Consider the following 20,919-nt stretch of genomic DNA (forward strand, 5'->3'; position numbering starts at 1 on the left):
CATAACAGACCATTTCTTTGCTTTAAAATGTCTGCTTGCTTGTTTTTTAAACAGGGTTGGAATAAGCTGTGAGATTTGGGTAACCAAATCTGAGATATGTGAGGCTTAAGAGCAGTTTGGAGCTCCAGACGTTTGTGTTAATACTCTGTAGAGTGAAAGTACAAGCACCCCACTTTACTAACATGTAGTGAGTAAATGATCAAATCAAAACATATTGATTGATTCAATGTCCATGTAAGGGCTAAATGTGCTATTGATAAAAGATGATGACAAATAGTCGAGCTATGAAGGACTTAATGGTTGGGGGGGAAATAAATGAAGTCAAAGTAGCTGAACATGCGTGGAGGAGGAGGACTCCTGGTTCACCTCCTGGGTTCCAGGAACTCCCTTGGTCTGCTTCCAATGATTACCCCCAAGCCCCTTTGCCCCCCCGACCCTCTTTACCTCTGCAAATACCCCTTCAACCCCCCCCTCCCCCCCAACCCTCCAACCCCACATTTTCTGGCAACTCTTTTAATCGCCCCCATCACCCCTTCTTCCTCTTAACCACTCACCCCCTCTTTTCACCCTTTGGCATCCCGTCCAAACTGCTGCCCTCTCAGCAAACATCTCCCCTCCTCCTTTTCTTTCTCGCGCTCTCCCCCCCTCGACTGCCATAAATGCCCCCAGGACTGTGGTTCTTTCAGTTATTCACCTCTCCTCCAAACCCACACGTCCTTCTCCAATTCAGAGCTGGCAAACTCTCTCTCTCTCTCTCTCTCTCTCTCTCTCTTCCTCTCTCTCTCTCTCTCTCTCTCCTCTCTCTCTCTACTCTCTCCTCTCTCTCTCTCTCTCTCTCTCTCTCTCTCTCTCTCTCTCTCCTCTCTCTCTCCGTCTCTCTCTCACTCTCTCCGTCTCTCTCTCTCCCCGGGAAGTAAAATATTCACAGCTGCTGCTGCGGTCAGGTCGCACGGCCACAAGACTCTCTGAGCAAACAGAGGAGCTGTGAACGTGTGAAGCCGATGGTGTACGTTTCATTTGAGGTCCGACACAGGTCCGATAGATCCTGATGTAGTCAAAACAGAAACCGCATACTGAGCCTCGCCACATGCCTCAACAAACCAAACACTAACCAAACATACCCCAGCACAACACGAAAAAATGACATTGGCAAACAGTTTTGAGAAACATGTTAGGCGCACTGTAGAAATGGGAGAAATGATGTGTGGCTTGGTGCCGCTGCGCAGAATAACTCAGATGTCATTGGGGTTGATAATCAGTGTGAAACATCTGTCTTGGATAAATGCCCTGCTTTTAAAGTCTGGCCTTGTTATGCATTTTGGGCGAAGGCAAGAGCACATTAAGTCATGTTAAAGTTGCAATAAAAATACATCAAGCCATTCCAAGAGGTACACACATGATATATATGCAGACTTGATTCCAAGTTCTCTGAATAAACAAGTGCACGAATTGGTCTCAAATATCGGCTCCAGAGTCCCATGTTCTACTAAGGACTTATACGGGAAGTTTTACATATGTACATCGCTAAACTTATACCATCAAATAATAAAGAAATCTTGTCTTAGGAATGCTCGCCCTTGAACTTTATGAGTTAGGGGAAAAGGGTGGGGGGTGGGGGTCAGTGTCTTGAACACATTTCAAAGTAATTGTACTTGATATGTCGTTTACAGAACACCCAAGTAATCATATAAACAAAGGACTAGATGCCCTGGGAGGATGAAAGGGCATTTGAATCTCCCTCTGATGCATCATACTTACTCACGTTTGACGTGAGCGTTAGGCATCGAGGATTCTTGAGCGCAAAAAGAGGATCTAGGACGTTTTAGTAATAAACACAGCGGGACGGAGCGACTCCGGTGGATTCTATCATTCTCAGAAATTACCCTACACACACACCCCACACACACACACACACACACACACACACACACACACACACACACACACACACACACACACACACACACACACACACACACACACACACACACAGACAGAGAAACAGATGGCAGAGAGTTGAAAGTGATGGATGCAATGAACGAATTACAACTGCTGCAGCCCTGGGCAGAGGAAGTCTGTGTGTGTTTGTGCGATAACCTTGCTCTAGGTCTGATCCTGCTAATTGCTGGAATCTATCTGAACTCTACCAAGACATGACAAAAGTTTGAAAAACAATGAAAAAAATGGGAATGTGAACGCAGCGCAGAGGGAAAATGGCAGGGCCCAGACGGCAACAACACGAGAGGCAGTTTTAAAGAGAGGGAAAGCGAGAGGAGAATAAAGAAAACATGACATCATAGTTAATTCGAATCAGGTGATAAACAAGGGAGGAATATTTACGTTATACCATATGCCCTGCTCCATGTGTCTCTCTGTCTCAGGGGGGGCACAGCAACAGCTTTCAGACAAGTAAGGTCAAGGAGGAGGCTTTCCCCAGCTGCTGGACCACACTGATGCACACACCTCTTCACCCAGCCTTCACAATGTGTGTCTGTGCACGTGTGTGTGCATGCTTGTGGGCCATTTCAAAAGCCTGTTTTGTCTTTGTTGTTATCACATAAAAGACAGTGTTTATCCTCCAGGAAGCCATGCTTGCCATGTGTACTTGTAAGGGGAGAGAATCTTGCAGCGAGAAATGAAATCCCCTGAAATCATCAACCATGTTTTCTGCTGGGCTTCTTTCAAAAGTCTAATCTCTAACAGATTCCTGATTCATGTCTTGGTTTTAAAATGGCTCAGCCGACTCAGTTTGTTATAGGCTTTTAACTTATGACTGTTATTGTGCTTTTAAATTGCCAACAACTTCTGAAAGGTAATTCTTGACCTTTTGAAATAGTAGTTTGACAAAATAATCATGGCTGACCTGAGTAAAAGTCCATTTACCTATTGAGACCATTATATGTGATTAAGAGCTAAAGAAAGTTTGGACCATGAGTGACATGTGTCACCATGCTTTTTCAAATTCACTTTTAAACTCATCTCATTGTCTCATCAGATGGATTTGGAGTTGTTTGGATAGAAATGTTGCTTTATATATCGTTTTCTTTTTTAATTCCCAAAAAATGGCATTGTAATATACAAATAATGCAGTGGATCTAATACAGGGTCATACAGTATGACTGAGTCCACTGCTTGAAGGCTTAGTTGATATGTATTTCTATCTCTTCGCTGTGTATGTACAGTGTGAACAACCAATCATTGAACAGTGATAATATCTAAAATGATTCAAAGTCAGTCATACAACTTAAAGACAAATATATTTTTATATTTATTCAGGTTTAAATGATTAGTAATTCAAAAAGAGAAGCATAAATGGTAAAAAAGACAATAATTTGTCATTATTGTGTTTTTGATCTTTTTTTGTTAAATATTACACTAAATAAATAAATGTAAAGAAAAGAACATGATAGTGTTAGACTTGCTGTTGTGTTGGTGCTTTTCCCCTCCTATTCTTTCTCATCCTCATCTCATCATTTCTTCCTTTCTTATCCTTTCCTTTGCCGTCAGCTTTCCTTTAATACTTCTTTACTTTTCCTCTCTTACATATTTAGTCATTTTACTTCTTCCCAGTCAAGCATTTCACATAGACACAAATCGAGAAATGTGAGTTACTAATCCAATTTTGGCACAGAAGTCATTTCTTTCATATTTTCTACTGTGCCAATGTACTTGATAACTTAAAACAGAAAATAATATATACATTGTATAGCAATATATCTTATTTCTTTCTTTAAAAATAGAAATGTCTTTTTCCAACAGAGATAAAATGTCCATATGTTTCCGCTCGTTCCCTCCTCAGTGCATCATTCAGATCTGATTCAGATCTGTCCAATGTAGCCATCGATGTAACTCCAGAAAAGTCTGATCACTGCAGTGTGCAGAGCTCTCTCATGGCTGATATGTCCAATCATCGTGGTTGTACCACAATGGGCAGGAAGTGAGTGGCAGTGTTTTTCCTCCGTGTTTTCTTCCCTCTCATTGGCTTGCCGTTGGCGTTCAGTCCCACAAACATGTGCTTCTTCTTGTTGCGCCACACTGCCGAAGCGTAGGTGTTGTACTTGTTCTCCTCGATGCGTTCAATTAGACGGCAGTCTGGACCATAGTCCCTCTGCAAGGGAAAGACAAGGAGTGGAAATGTCAGATTATTCTTATTCCAGTTTCTCTATTAACAAAAGAAAGCAGCTTCAGTTTGTCTTCGAAACTTAACTGAATATCTCTTTGAGATTTAGGAACTAGTGATGTTGAAATATAAATTATTAAAATAACAGGTGGTGTAAAAATGAGTCAATTTCAGAATTAGGATTAATCTGCGTGAGATCTTAACACTTCTCAGTAATATTAAAGTGTCTGCCCCAAACCAGAAGGCTTCTTCTGTACAGCTGTAGTTGTTTACCTGCTGTCTTTTTTTAATTATCTCCCAAAATGGATTGAGTCTGGTCTTCTCTTACTCATAACCTCCATAACCAAAGAATGTTCTAATTTTCTCTTCTTAACCGTAATGTTTTCTGGTTACACATGTTACTTTTACAACTTGCTTTAGATGTTAGGTGTCATTCTGAGCATAGCAATCAACATGATGTTTTATTTCTTCTGACAACATGGATCAACAAATGGTCAGTCACTGCTTCAGAATCTGCTACACTATCCCCAGCGTAATCATGGCCAATTCTAACAAAAATGGACATGAGACTTATGGTTGTAGACATGTTTGTGTGTCAGAGGACTGAGGGCAGAGAGGTTAGCATGAGATGTGACATCTTAAAGGTTAGGGCTGTGCACCAGAAAAGGGCATCGTTTTTGTGGAATGACTTTTCCCGCAATGACCACCCACCGGTAAATAAAGAGAAAATGATCTGAGAGAGTAACGTTTGTCAGTTTACTGGAAGCTGCCCCTGCGCTTAAGGCTAATGCCGCTTAGAAAGCAAGTTAACTGGATGCAGTTATTCGCAAGCAAAGAGGTATTCGCACACAAGTGCACACACACACACACACAATTAAGCTTGGTCTCCCTCTCTCTCTCTCTCTCTCTCTCTCTCTCTCTCTCTCTCTCTGTGTCTCTCTCTCGCTGTATCTGGCCACAGCTGTTTAAATTGGTTCCAGAAGTCAAACTGAATGTTCCCAAAGCAAAATTAAAATATCTTACAGACACTGTGCAGCTTTTTAACGTGAGCTGGTGCTAGGTACGACCAAACAATGTGTGTGTGTCTGTGTGCTGATCGTCTTTCCACTAAAATGGTGGATTAAAACAGATAAGCTGTGTAGTTATGAATTCATAACAAATATCGTCAGTACCTTTTTACCAATTTAATAGAGCAATAACTGTTGAGCACGATTCATTTTGCACAGACCACAGTGAATTCATCTGTCCGTCATCATTGTTTTTTTTAAGAATTATTACAAATTGAATCATGGTTATACTTAAAGGCAATCATAATCATGTATATATCCCTGCTGCGCATTAACCTGGGGATGAAATGAAACAATGATTTCATTTGATTACGACCGGATAAAGAAGGCACTGTGTAAACCCATCAAGTGTAATCGAACGCCGGCCCTTCACTGCCGCTCTACTATGGCTTATGTTGCAGCGAGCAGAAGACGTCATGGGAATTCAGTTTCAGGCCATGCAACAGAATGCCTCTCTGTCTCTTTCTACCGTGTGTCATTACATCTGTGGTGTGGCTCCCATAGAGACACACTGAAAGTTGGCTCTTTCAAAGCAAGCAAAGGAGAGAAAAAAGCAGGGAGAGAATGAGATGAAGAAAAGGAGGGAGAGGGAGAAAACAGATGAAACAAGGGCTGCTCTCCCCAGAGGGGCTGAAGCAGAAAAGAGAAACTGAAGGATTGTGTTTCCTATTTCTGAATGGAGTGGAGAGCTAAGCCATTGGGTAGCAGAGAGGAGAGCTCTCATTGACTGACGGTGGTTCCTATTTCTGGAAGTGAGAGAGCCCTGCAGCCTTGTTTTAGTAATCATTTAAGAAAATCAAAGCTGCAGGGTTTCCGATTCAGGGTGAAAAATGTCTCTTTTGCAAGAACTTTGATTAGGTTGTTGTAGAGGTACTGAAGCTACTCACCGCTCCGTATAGCTCTCCCTTCTTGCTGATTGCCAGGTAGTAGTTGCTGCTGAGGCCCCTGATGGCCACGACTCCCACATCCACTGACTTGATCTCCAGCATACCTGGTGTAGGGGGGACAGAGAACAAACATGTCAGAACTTTATTCATGTCCATTGTGGTTTCCTTTCTGTTCAGCTTACATTTAGCTGAAACCCAACGCATGAATAGTGCACAAACTAGTGATTACTTCATTATTAATGCCTACAACATTTTTCCAGGCATCTTGTTATGCTTGTTATGTTTGATAATCAGTACACAACGCAAAGACAAGTGATACATACTAGACTATTTAAAAAAAAAAAATAATAAGCTGAATCCAAGTATTGTTCCATTCGTTTAATAATCGATCAATTTGCTTAACCCCTCTGCATTAATGCTGAATTGTATGGCCTTTACGAAGAAATATGGACATTGTTTGGGAGATGAAGGAAACTGAAACACCACCTAGTTAGTATATTACTATTAGAATCAATTACAAATGTGATCTTGTAATGTAAGTCTTCATGCATCACTCTTAATTAGGATCTCAAATGTTGCAAAAGAGCTTAGAAATACTGCAGGAGAAACCTGGATTATCTCAGTTTCCTTTGCACAAGTGAACCCCAGTCTTGTCTCCGTCTCCATTTTTTTTTTACTATGTGACAGTCAGACCTCAGACCGGCCTCTTGCCCCCCGTTTATTTGCTGGTTAGCTTGTGGGCTGCGTGCCCTGGGACCGAGGTGTAAGCCAGGAAAAAACATTTCTCCGTCCTATGTTTGTTTTTCTGACCAGGGGAGCTCAGGCGGGCGGGCACACGGACAGGACGGAGCGAGAGGGATTCTGGCTGCCAGGTTGGCAAGAGGTCAAGGCGTCCGTATCAGTTTTCAAGCCTGAACCAATTACTGGTTTAAGCTGTGGTTGCCGGCCCTTTCTTCTCTCATCCTAAAGCCAGTTACACCAAGCCGTAAAACTATCAGGGGTTTGAGAGGATTAGCTAAAGGGGCCAGTAGGAAGTGGAGCCTTGTTGCAGGAATAGTTGGACGGATGAAGTGAGAAACGGGGAAAGTCCATGCACAGTATCTCTGCTGGTTTATTACTCACTGCTGATATTTCAGTGACAGGATGAGACAGCTTCCTGTTCAAGTCATGTTTTATAGACAACCTTATGACATGATATGCTGCAAAAACAATTGAATCAATTCTATAAAGAGGTATTGTGCTGGATACACAGAAGCAATAAGGTCACTATGAAATAATGAAGACGGACATTCAATTAGGAACTTTATAGATTATGCCCGTTATCCACATTTCTCTTTAAACTTAATAGTAGCCCGTCTTCTTTCCAAACGCTCCTTATGTGCCCTTATTCCCCCTCGCTCGTCCTCATAACCCTCTATATTTTAAGATATCTTTTATTTTGCGCTCACTAATTTTACATTGCTACTAATCTGTCATTGTAGTCACCTATTGTTTCTCCATTTCTCATTGTAATAGTAAAGAGACTGTTTAGCATTTTGAAATGTTTCAAAATGGCATTAAAATGAACTTGATGTCTTGCTTTTAAAGACAAATCTTCTCTTGTACGCGTGTTGCTGTTTTTGATCTGTTATGTTTATTTTTGTAATCCTAGTCATTAATCCATCGCCACGGCTCCTTTATTTGGTCAGTGAAGGCTTGTTAAACCTTTAAACTTCAAGTAGATTTTCCAGGCTCGCAGTGCATCATGTTGGCTCCTTATGTTAAGTCCATTACTCACACGGACGTGTACCACTACACAACATTTATCAGGTTCAGAATGTTCCATCTCACTACACACACAGCTGACGGTTCTGTGCTGTGATCCGTCAAAGTATGATCTGTCCATGCTGCGCTAAATGCCGGTCCACCTGTTCAAACCCTTTCCCCTCTCCTGTTTGATGTGGTTTGTCCAAAACCAAAGAACAGGGCTCTTTTATGGCCCCTTTGCCAGTTACCAGGAGCAGCCCGTCTGCCTGCGAGTTAAAAGGCCAGGCTGCAACAAAAGGCTTAGATTGCAACAACAGAGTTTATGGCGGGGAGAGGGAGCAAAATAGGACCGGAGCTTGTAACACACACCCATTCATCAGGTTTTTGTGATTAACACACACACACACACAGTCAGGCATACACACATATAGGTGAAGGCTTAAAGGTCTGGTGCATGACCCACTGTGCAATTCTCTTAAAACTTGCATTCAACACTTTGCCTTATTGCCGCCTTGAGTTTTTTTTTAGGGTATTTTCTCTTTTTTTCTAAGAGCGTAAAACTGTTACTCTCACTTCATGTGCCGACTGGATCTCAGCCCATCCTAATTATGGATTTATGTTTTTAAAGTTTTATAAACCAAAGCACTAACAGCACTTAATTTAAAAAGCATGAACATTTTCCGCTATCAACATTTTGTAAGAACTTTACCAAGGGCAAACACCTGTGTGTAACAGGGCAAAGCTGCGACTTTTCGAAACACAGGCCAAACACATTTCTGCCAGTCAAACCTAAACCCTCCCGCAGCCACAAGAGAAAACACAACTTGGCTTTCTAACAGTAAGAAACTGTTCATCAACCACATCATTAAGACCACTATGATGTTTAATGGGTTTTGTAGCCAGAAATAAACTCCGATGTGACCCTGTCAAATTCATAAATGTGAATGGTAATCTGCCTTCTGATGCACGAAAACAGACTGCACATTCAAAACAGCAGATGCGTAGTCAGTTTTAGTTTTAGGCTTTTATTGTTTGTAGGAGAGTTACGACTACTTTATTTCTGACCTCTTCGCCTCTTTGGCATTCTTTCTTCATCATCATCATTCCCTCTAAATGGCCCCATTTCCTTATATTCGTAATTTCTGTCTCCACCCTTGTCAACCTTTCAGCTTTAGTTCCTCTTTCCCAGTAAACCTCAGTGTTTAAATGTGACTGAGTAGACATAAGTAGCTTTCCATCACACACGCAAAAATTACCATATGTCATATGAAATGTCAAGTAACAATATTTATATTTTATTATTTATAATGAGCGATATATTATAGTGCTCTCTGTACCCCTGAATGCCACCAACTCATATCATTTAGTTATTAAATCTTTAGAGATATGCTACATTAGATAGGCTCAATGAAATGGGTAACTTTATGATTATACAAAACTATTTATTCAAGTGTACAATTGTTACAGGACATCTTTTGAGCTCAATCCAACATTAGTCACTTCTGAGATAAAAGCAGTTCTCTGAACAGGACGGTCGCACACACACACACACACACACACACACACGCTCACAAATCCAAACACAAGACACTACACAGGAATAGACGCATACTGCAGACGTCCCGCCGACCCCCCCGCCCGGCCCCCTCTAGAAACACGGTCAATGAGACTCCAGCTGAACTTAAAGGTTAAGAGAGGTTATAAAAATGTTTCCACTGTTTATCCAGAGGCTTTCTTGAAGATTATGCAGCGGTTGTTCACAATTTGACCTCGACACGGTGACCAGCTGTGAGGGGTCTGCTTTGTGCCTTCAGCCTGGAGTGGTCTCGCTCTGTGTTGAGAAATATTGTCACTCGTGGATGAGTTTGTGTCATGAACTCGAGAAGAATAGAAATAGTTTGGAACTTTGATTCTGCTGCCAATACTCCCGACATTTGGACGAACCCTTGACTTTTATATGTTTTTCTGCAGCAACCAATTCTCTCACTCCTTTAAAGATGTGAAATATAAACGTTTCATCCAAGAAACAAACTTTTCATCGACCAAAACGGCCCTATGATGTTTTTAAAAATATATTTAATATCTGATTTGCATCAGTTGAGGTTTGAACACTAAGATCATTTTTCTCTTGGAAACTATGGCAACAGAGTGATTGACGATGTCTCGTATTCATTGCGACATGTTTACATCAATGCAACCACCAAAGACTTAAAAGAAAAGAAAGCCAAACATAAAAAAGAAGAATTTAGATGTGAAAAAACGGACCACCAAATCAGATATCAGTTGCAAATATAAAAACATTCTGCTGTATTTGTCCATAGATGCAAAAGACATGCAACCATTTCTTCTTGGCCACCATGCATTATTTTGTCTTGATGATTGAGTATTTCCGGCTCCTTATAAAGTCTGAGAGAGAACAAACACTTCTCAGTGGTGCAGTTTACTTGGTGAGTTCCAGGGAAGACATTGGTTTGGAGTTGAAACTGCTATATGGTTTGTGTTAGGAGGAGCGTTGAGGTATTGGTTTAGACTCATGTGGTGGACTAGAGTATCGTCCTGAACTAAGTGGCCACATCAAAGCCTTTCTGGCCGACAGCTTTGACCAAAGCTGAAAAACAGAGGCTTGTTTTAGATTGATCTATCCTGACAGAAATATAACTTTTTATAAACTGATTTCTTTTCAAAATGTGTTTGCTCGTATTTGATTTCTGGGTTATAAATGGTATTAAACTCATATTGTACAGCCTTTTAGTCCAAACCCGCTGTGTTATTAAGCTTATTCTTGCAACCAGCAGGGTTTTATTTCCTGCCATGACAGGAACACTCACATCACTGTTTCTTGTTGGACAGAAATAGCCTAAACCACACACTGTTCTTCAGGCTGTATGCAATTTCAAAAACTGGTTGGGGAAAAGAAAAGAAAAACAAACCCAGATTTAAAATTAAACAAAAAGGATCACCTGAGTGAAAACCCTCAGTGTAAAATACCAGCGGTCTAGGCAACAGATAGCGTTAAATTTCTCGCCTGCGCCGCTCATCATCCCACCACCGCATAATCTGAGATCACTTTACGGGGCGCAGCAAGACCGCAGCGAGTTATGTCACACACATTTAAGAGGGAAGGGAGGAAATCAAGAGAAATTCCAAGTGATGTTAATGGTAATTTGATGGAGAGGAGAAAGAAAAAACCCCAAACCACCTGAGATATTGTGATTCCTTTAACACAGTTGACTTTGTAACATGATAAAGTGCCAAAGCTGCCAGTTTCTGTCAAAACATTTCACGGGCCTGACACGGCAGGAGTTATGTTTTCAGCCAAAGTGCTGTGACTGTCATCTTCATTTCACACATTTTTCATTTACAGTTCAGCTGCCAGTGAGATGTTGCCCAACTGTTGTGGTTGGAGTTGTTGGCGTTAGAAATCAGACTTTACACCTCAGACGTACATGCACAGATAATACTCAGTCAATCACATGTGCCTTGTTTGTTTCTGTATCATTCTTGTTTCCTTTGTCTCTCCTCACACATGCATTTATGTGCGCACACAATGTGTACTTACACACACACACACACACACACACACACACACACACACACACACACACACACACACACACACACACACACACACACACACACACACACACACACACACACACACACACACACACACACACACACACACACACACACACACACACACACGGGTAATTAGCTGGCATTCCTGGCTGCTCTGTTCAAACGGCCAGGCTGTCCAGATGCCTCTCTGGACTCAACTCTTTGCTCTCAGCTCTACCTTTGATGACTCCATTAAGAGCCTCACTTTCATGCAGTGTGTGTGTGTGTCTGCATATGTGTAGCAGGGTTAGGGGTGAGTGAGAGTGTATCGAGAAGCAGAAACATGAAGGTGTGGGTGCGTATTAAGTCGGGGGGCTTTTCGTCAAGCATGTGGTGTCTATATGGCAGCAGCCCTGGATGTTATCTCTCGCAGGTGCTATTCCTCACCTCCCGCTGCTTTACTGGCCATGAATTCAGCTTGTTCACATGAACCAGGTGAACACCAGAACGACACTTTCAGTGTTAGGCTTCCATTTTTTTCATCTGAGTCGCCGGTAGTAAAGGTAGTCTAAGAAAAACACTTGTTGAAAAGACATTGGAGAAGCTTGAATCAGAGAAAGTTAAGTGCATAAGCTTGAAAAATGTCTTTAAGATTAACTAAATAGTTTCTGTCAATCGCCCAATGGGTACATCTGCTAATAGTTTCAGATCTAGTGAGTCAACATTACTTAAAGTTTCCTCCTGGATATTAAGTTTAAATGCGTAAGGAAGTTGTTCTGTCTCCTGCTACAAGAGGTCACTGTTCAGCCCACTTTACAGTATAAAGGGTCACCTCATTGACTTATTTTTATAATTTAGGAGAAATTCAATTACACAGTTATGATATTTAAATATTTCTATGATCTCAGTTTCACTATTAAATTGATATGGGCAATTTTCTTTATTTTCTTTTTCTTCACACTGGTATCCTCTCTATATCAAACCGGTACTACTGGCTCCAACTTCGCTGATATTACACAACATTTAATGTCTTGCTGACAAGGCAGATATTGCCGTTTCCGGTTCTTAACTGAAAATGATGCAGATGATGTTCCAATCTTTGTTTCGCCAAATGGATATTGCTTTGATACTGGCATTTTGTTTTCTCATCTTATGATTTATTTTACAACAGCTACAAATTGTTGGATACTTCTTATTTCAACACTGAAATCTGCCCCAAACTGAGCTAATGGGCATTTGGTTTGCATTCATTCAGAAAATGCCACTCTATATAAAATATGTTGGCTGTGGGGAAGTAGCACTTGAAGGATATGACTGTGCATTCCCAGAAGTATCCCAGACTTTCAACCGTTTTTCACACAAGTGTATTTGTAAAGGTCATGTTTGCTCATTTAGCAGAACCAGTGACATGGAAATGATGATTCACACCTAATCTCGACAGTTGTTTAGAAATCTGGTTGATAACTGACAACTGGATGTAAGTCAGTCTCTCCCTCCATTCCTTTCTGTTTCCCTTTCTCTCTCAAATGTGTTATTTATGGTCGTACTCTGCCAGAATAACCCAAACAATAAAATGGGCCATCCATCAAAAAAAAGGTATCCAACTTAAAATTCTTTGTGGATATTAAATCGACCCTTGATGAGTGGAAAGTACTCCAAAGCTGTGAAAGATCTACATGATTTGCTGCTGAAAGACTTTTCTTTAGGGTGGTGCCGGACTGTTAGTAGCTGGATCGCTTGGCCTGCCTACAGAAATCTGGCCGTAACATCAGTCTGGTTTTAGCTGATGTATTTGCGCAGTGAAGTGATGGGAATATGTCACGGAAATATGTAAACAGTGATGGAAAAACAAGATGGATTCTGTCATACTCTTTAGCGACTTTTGTCAAGAACACTGAACTTTTCCAAGTATGACAACCGCACTAACAATGTCGAACTTTTTTACCAACATTTTGATGGGAAACTTTTATTAACTGCGAAGAGTTGTTCTGATCATTTTCGGCACTGCATGTTTCTTGCGTGAGACGGATGAATCTTGAACACACACATGCTCCGTAAATGTCCCAGTTCAGGGGGCGTTGGGTTCAAAGGGCGCTCATACATGTGGACCTCTGGACCTGTGTGGGAGATGTAAAATAGGGCTGACAAGAGTAGGGAGGGGGAGACGGGTAGTTGCATAAATAGTCCTTGTTATTACTTATAACACCTTGGGTCTCATGAAAGGCGCTATATAAATCCAAGCTATTATTATTATTCTTATTATTATTATCTTGCCTTAGCCAAGATGGGGAAAGAACTTCATTATTGTAAATATGCATTGCATTACATTTCACTTGTCATTCAAATCAATCAATGTTTTTTACGGTAGAATGCAATCTCTGGCAACTGACGCAACATTTAGCAGTCATGAGGATGAAAATGCAATACTGCATATCTTGCCACGATATGAAACAGGGGATTTCTTGAGTAACAACTCATGTTGGAATCTTTGAACGTTTCCAAAGAGTCGGCCTATTTCCAATATTTATTAAAAGACTGCAAGTTGTTAGCAGATCAATTCTTAACAGCCTACAGTATGTTTCAGTACATGCAGGTTTTGTCATTCTCCGCTCTTTAGATAATGATGGCTTGATACCCAATGAGGTTTAGTCCCAGACTAAAGATTTCATCCTCAAGATTTCAAAGATAATGTACCAGCAAATACAAGTAAATGGTCAATCTGTCTTTCCCCAAAGTCTACAACAACCTTACCAATTATTTGGCTTGGTTTCATTATAGTAGAATAACATTGCTCTTATGTAAGATCCTAAAACATATTATGTAATGTTTCAGCAGGACATTGTCTGCTCCGTAGATTCCAGTAGAAGGAGACATGAATCAGAACGGACATGATTTGATCCAGACTCTGGCTGAATTTCCAATATTAACAAAACTTTACAAAAAGGCTGCTTGTGGAATTAAATGTATGATTTGTTCGTACATACCAGCAGAATGTAGCCTCTAAGATGTTATAAGGTGATGAAGTAAAGACTAATTTCAGTCGTTACCTTAAATGGTTTTCCATGCTTGTTGTTTACAACCAATCAGGATATTGGCTATTTGTTTCAGCCATCAGCAAAATGGATGTTGGCGCAGTTTGAGGGAGGATCAGAGGGAGTGTGAAGGCAGTATATGTTTATTGTAAGTATTCATAGTACAGCTGAATGCAATTGTTGATGTGAAACTTGGCTCTGCCAGCTTTAGGAGTAATTGTTAATAGGTTCAGTATTTTCTGAAAATGCTTGTGCAGCGATGTTTGCGCACAGCTTTATTTTACAGCTGTTGGAAAAGTCAATGAAGATGTCAAAGTCGCTTTGAAAAAAGGCAACACTGACACTAACCTCTGGTGCATCCAAAACCTCCTCATAACTCTCTTTTATGTGCCACACTGTTACCTTTTCCCACGAGTAAGGCAGCGAAATGAAGACAAACAGAAACTGAAAAAAAAGGCTTTGACTTATTTCAAGATGTTCAGGAAGAATGAGGTTTGTTGTTATCCTTGCTTAGTCATTGGAGTTTTATGGACGCAGAGTAGAAAGATAAAGAAGCAGTTGTGTTATTTTAGAACCTGGTTCAAATGTTCCTGAAACAGTTTTACGGTCCACATGTTTAAAATAGAAGTAGACTGATTACGACACTTCTTGGTGCATATTGCTTTTGCAAACATCAATTATATGGAATATAAAATCTCCATCTCACAGGAATCTTAGGAACAATTTTTAAAACAAGTGGAAAATCAAATAAAGTGTTGTGTTTGAAATGTTATGCCTTAGTTAGTCATTTTTGAAGCAATTGACACTCAATTGACACACGCATTTCTTGATGTTTCTTCAATTATTACTAAGGAAACAGTTGAAAAAGACTATTAGTTTCCTCCACCAGAATTTGGTTCTAAAGATTTATTCGGAAATGCTAATTATTTTTAGTCTTGAAGACAGAATGTGAAATGTGCATCCCCCAGCTACACCACATAACTAACAATGACAGAGTAACAGAACAGCTAAAAGTGATGCACTACGTGTAGCGCTGACCTTTGCATTAACAACGCTTCCTGACTTGGGTCAATGGGTAGGGGTCAAACCAGAGGGGGCGGACCTGTGTAATTAGCTCGGACATGGAAAGCCTGCTCTAAATCAGAATAACGTCCAGTGTATTAGACTCTCCATAAATCTGGATGCCTTGGTTTCATTTGTGTCAGTGGGTAATATGTCTCTACGGTGATTAATGTTAACAATAAGGATGTGTGGCAGCTTTTACAATCCCGGTGGCCACAATAAGAATCAAAGCTCCGAATGTGGTCAAGTTGGCACCATTCGATACTAATTGAGCTAAGCACGACCACAAGTCTGTGGTCCAACTGCGAACACATGTCCATTTGTTTCACTGCTTTATTCGTGTGTTTGTAAACAAGTCGGGACAGTCCATGCACGACATCAAGGGAAGTAAACAAGCACAGTTTTATTGCTTACGGTCAGTGGCAGGATCAATGCTAATCACATGACGCCCAGACGGGATTTCTACATTCCCACTAAGAGCGCCTTATTTTGAAGGCCCTTATGAGGTGAGATGGACAGATGAGCGTTGGTCACAGGACTGTGATTTGCACCAGTGAGCACACATTCACAATACAGGTCGTAAAAGCCCAGAGTGATGTACTGCCCTCAGCTCTGACAAGATGATTAGAAGGGCCCGGCTGTGGAGGAGAGGCTCGACCCCGGAGCTGCAGCTGAAACGTCTTCATCACCTCTGACACCATCTAATGACACTCATTTGCAATCTGACCTCCTGAACATTACCAGACTACTAGAGCATGATAACAACACTAACTGCCCCCTCAATAGCTTTCAATTTGATGTTCTCCTAAAGGGGAAGTCCATTTCTGACAAATAACATCTTGGGTCGTCCTATAGATGTGCAGCACCTGAGTTTGCTCGGACACATTGGAGACATTTTAGTACACTGTGTTATGTCGGTATATAGTACTTAGAGGTTTTTTGAATTATCTAAAAGTAGCCATGTGTTTTTAATGAGCACATACAGGCCAGAAAACTTGCATCAAAGACCGCATTTGTCCAAAAGTCTGTGTGCAAGCAATTGATTTGCTTCTAGCATAAGTGAACAATGTTGTCATCTGTAGCATTAAACATAAGCAAAAAGTATATTGAAACGTCTGAAAAGGATGACATGTCTTGTATGTCAAATACCACATTCATGTTCTCAGTTAGGAGAGGAAAATTCAATTATGTTCCGTTTGGTTTAGTTTGAAGGGTACAATTTGTTCTCTGCAGGTTGTAGAGCACATGCAAAATAACAGGATGTTGCACATAAGCATGAAATGCTCTACATGCAAGCTTTTGCAAATACTATCAATGCACAGGGACCCAAACAGATATCGTAGTGTCTAACTTTATTTCATCAAAGCTGAAAATCTCCAGTTTATCACAAAATGTTGGCCCATCTTCCTTTAATCTGATCCTGTTAAACATCTGCACTTGCTTTCAGGTCGATACAACGTGCTGAAATACTGACAAGACAAAATATGACCCGAAAGGTTTCGCTTTCACGACCAAGTCCTGCTTCTTAAGATTTGCCCTTTCCTCTGAAATGTTCTCACCTACTTCACGCCACAATCAACTGGCAAGAGCTGTTGAAATTGATGGATTGTGCTTCTAATGGCATGACCTGATGCCATTATGGTTAGTGACACGTTGCACTCTAATGGTTGAGCTCTTTATGTGCATGTGTGTAAAAGTGTAAGAGTGTGAGCACATGTGTGTGTCAGATAGGACTGCAGGCAAGGGGAGGGAGGAAGAGACGCTAATTGAAATTCCTTCAGCCATGTCTGGCAGAGCCTTGGTGTCTGAGTGGCACACACACACACACACACACACACACACACACACACACACACACACACACACACACACACACACACACACACACACACACACACACACACACACATATGGACTCACACATATCGACACTGGCCCTGGCCCTAATAAAAGTGGGCTTTGCCATATGGAGGCCATGTGCAAGACTGGCCTCTCTGTGCTCGTGTGTGTGCGTGCGTTTGTGTGTGTGTGGGGGTTTGTGTGTGTGCTCTTAGCAGGAGAGGCTTGTACAGACCCACAGAGATGCATACAAACCTATTACATGTTTATAAAATTGGGCAAAAGATAAAGATCCATTTATAGAGATTACATTCCCACACTTGACATGCTGTAACAGACTCAAACACATACAGTAGACGTCATGCAGACTGTTTTATACTCTTAAAGAAATAAGCCCGTGATTTGGACGTCGCCCATCTAATTCAGTAAACTGGCAAGGAAACTCTGGACAGGTAAATGTGCGAGTAATGTTCTGTTCTCCCTCAACAACTACTGTCAATGTGCCTTCAGGCCGAGCTGCGCACAGACCAGAAACCTGTGGCAGTCCTGGAGAACTTCCAGATGTGTTTAACTAGAAGATAAAGTTGTGGACTACAGAATGATAACAGCTGATTTTCTGTTCTGGATCAGTCATAAACGATAATGATGACTCTTGCAAGTCTTTAAAGCGTTTATATTTGCTGGTGAACAGATAAGATGCTTTGTTGCTATTGAGGTGTTTCGGTATTTAAGTTACTGGAAAAACCAAAGCATACCTCAATTGTATTCAAATGCACATTCTTAACATGCACCTTCAGTCCTATTATCTCACAAGATGTTCCACATCTCTGCATTCAACGTGCGATCATACTGTTTCCTTACTTAAATCCTACACTACATCCCATTGTGCCTTAAAAGGTGCCAGTAGAGATTGTCAGTGCCCCACAGTGAAGGACTTTGATCTGCTGTGAAGCGTTTGACTGTGTGAATGTGAGAGTGATTGGTGCTGACAAAAGACCATAAGTGCTGAATGACCCTTCTCAGGATAAATAAAGGTTAAAATCATATTTAACTTTCAAAATGCACAACCGGTAAAAGGAGCAGGAATTGCATGGTTATTACTTTACATCTGAGCCCATAAAACCTCACACTTGGCATATTCCCACCACTATTATGGCTGCAGCACAATAGCGCTGCGGAGTAAATGGACTTTTCATTCTCCCCAGGGTTTCCGATAATAGCTGTGTTTTAGATATTTCCTCAAAGAAAAAGAACTTTCTCTGGGCGATTTCTAATTGGTTCCAGTGGATCATTTCTCTTTTTTATCTTCCTGGCTTACTAATTTCGTTTTTTTTCCTCTTCTCCACCGCTGTCAGGCTCCCTCTTTTTCGTGACTCTCTGTACTCCGCCTCTGCACATGGGGAAAAGGCTGAACAGCACGCAGCTCTGTTATTTGTTCATTTGCCCAGTCACCTGTCTTAATGTACTTGGTTGCCCAGGGTGGAAAACCAGAAACATCTCTCTTGCCAGATAAACACACGAGACTCAGTGGGAAGAAACCAGTCCATCATTTGCTCTCTTGTGTTCTCTTACATGTGGGCATTCAAATGTTGAACAGAAAACGTCATGTGAACTTCTCTTTGAGCGCCAATTTTTGGTGCAACTAAAAAGTCTCTGAATAAATTAAATGTCTCAAAATACATTAAAGGCTCTAAATTTCAATTAAAATATAAGAAACCGTTGAAACACATTCAGAAATGTAACAAAGTCGACTTACTGTATGGGTCGTCCTCACTTTTGGTGCCATTAACTTTTCCTTTTCTGTCAATGCGGAGGAAGAATTTCTGGAAGGAGAACAGTTTCCTTCTGCGCACGTCCCCTTGAAGATGGTTGTAGCTGCTCCGCGCGTGGCGCCCGATGACTGTCGCGGAGGACGATGACACATTGGTCGCCCGGGGCAACCTCGCAGAGGATGCGTGCAGCGGTGAGGGTGACGAGGAAGGTGGCTCTTGTGAGATGAAGATGTGAGGAGGAGCCCCTCTCGCTGCATTGTGGTGCTTCTCAGAGTCTGATGATGAAGCGGACAGGGGTGCGGAGGAAGAGGTACCGAGCAGGAGAAGCAGGATTAGGAAGGTGAAGGAGAGGATGAGAGTGGGGGGTCTGTAGCAGGGGCAGGTGGAGGACCAGGCGTGCGGTGCACCTTGTGTCACTGTCCATCTACACATGGTAGTGGAGCTGGGAGAGCTGTGGAGGTGCTCAGGGGCTGGGGCATGCTGAGCTGGGTGCAGGGAAAGGGAGCGAGAGTGGGAGAAACTCCCCCTGACCGACCGCCTACACCTCCTCTGCCCCGGGACCCCCAACCTTACTGGGACTGTAGGTTTAAAAACCGGTAGAATGACTGCGGTAGACGTGATGTGGCTTTATCGGTAAAATTATTGGAGATGGTGATGCAGCCTTCAGCTTTGTGGCTGGCTCTGCTGTAGTCTCCGTTGCTGTTTATTCCTCAGAAGCGCCGCAGGAATGCGTCAACATCCATAACTCAGATCACCTCGCCACGGGAACAACTTGGGGTTCGCCTCAAAGACCTCTCACCACCTCCTCCTTCTCCTCCAACGACTGCTGCTCTCTGCTCCTGGTTACTCACACTCACTCACTTAAAATCCCTTTTTAAAAGTTTGAAAGTACACCTACACTCTCATATCTAAAGACAAAAACACAACCCATTCATATACACTGTTGAAATCTGCTCCGCACACATGTCCCGAACCATTGATCTCCTCCAGTGCAGGGAGGTGGAGGAGGTCTGGATAAAAGATGACAAACTGCTCAGTACAAAATGAATAAATAAAATCTGGAAGTTAAAAAAAAAAAAGATTAATGCTGCTTCTCATAAAATGTCCCAAGAAATCCATGCAAGGCAGGCCAACCAAGAAAAGTGACAGAATCCAGACTGGACTTCTCCTGTTCTCTCTCTTTGTTCCTGCTGGTTTGAAGTTACTGGAGTGTGTAACTGAGCCCGGGAGCTAGTCTATCTCCCCTCTCTGTGCGTCTTGTCAGTGAGCTCCCGTATCTCTCCTCTGTCCTCTCAGAGTCTGAGCGCTGGAGCAGTGCGTTGCCTCTCTTCTTTCCTCCAGTGTGCGGCTCCCTCTCTTTTGGCCCCCTCCCTCTTTCCTTTGCCTCTCCCTCCCTCCTATCTCTATCAGCGGTGCGCTCTCTGGGTATCTGGAGTTTCTCTGAGGTGACCGAATCTTGTGTTTCCTTTCACCTTATTTATCTGCTGCATTTCCCCACATGTCATCTCTTAGTGTAATTGGATGTCTATGAAACCACTTGGCTTTGAAGAGCTGGATGCATTTATGTGTGCGTGCATGTGTGACTGCACATGTGTGTTTGTGTGTGTGTGTGTGTGTGTGTGTGTAAGGGGGGGGTCTTCCAACCCCGTTTTCCCTCCCTCTCCCTCTTTTCTCTGTCTCCTCCCCTTCCCAGACAAAACCCCACCAGTTGAGCAGAGCAGGTCTGAAATAAATCCATTCTTCATTTCTTTCTCCTTTTTGCTGAGCTATTCAATCCATCTTTCAAATATTTATGTCCTCCCGATTAGGACTGGGGGTTGTTTGAATTTGTTCTTA

General features: G+C 41.9%; 1 protein-coding gene across 1 annotated transcript; it reads right to left on the minus strand.

The window, feature by feature from the left end:
- Nucleotides 1–3,244: 3,244 nt before the first annotated feature.
- Nucleotides 3,245–20,389, minus strand: fgf10a (fibroblast growth factor 10a). Its single transcript, XM_034122749.1, has 3 exons — nucleotides 19,068–20,389; nucleotides 6,075–6,178; nucleotides 3,245–4,108 (listed from the first exon to the last, which is right to left on the minus strand). The coding sequence occupies exons 1-3, from the start codon at nucleotides 19,513–19,515 to the stop codon at nucleotides 3,908–3,910; spliced, it is 753 nt and encodes a 250-aa protein (XP_033978640.1). The 5' UTR covers nucleotides 19,516–20,389; the 3' UTR covers nucleotides 3,245–3,907.
- Nucleotides 20,390–20,919: the final 530 nt, after the last annotated feature.

Source organism: Trematomus bernacchii, unplaced genomic scaffold (genome assembly GCF_902827165.1).
Source record: "Trematomus bernacchii unplaced genomic scaffold, fTreBer1.1, whole genome shotgun sequence".
Lineage (NCBI taxonomy): Eukaryota > Metazoa > Chordata > Actinopteri > Perciformes > Nototheniidae > Trematomus > Trematomus bernacchii.

Bases quoted from the DNA above. Each gene is read 5' to 3' on its own strand.
- fgf10a (XM_034122749.1), bottom strand. From the start codon at position 19,515: ATGTGTAGATGGACAGTGACACAAGGTGCACCGCACGCCTGGTCCTCC. The intron at 6,179-19,067 runs GTAAGTCGACTT...CCCCTACACCAG, and splicing joins AAGTGAGGACGACCCATACA to GTATGCTGGAGATCAAGTCA. The intron at 4,109-6,074 runs GTGAGTAGCTTC...TTTCCCTTGCAG, and splicing joins AGGGAGAGCTATACGGAGCG to AGGGACTATGGTCCAGACTG.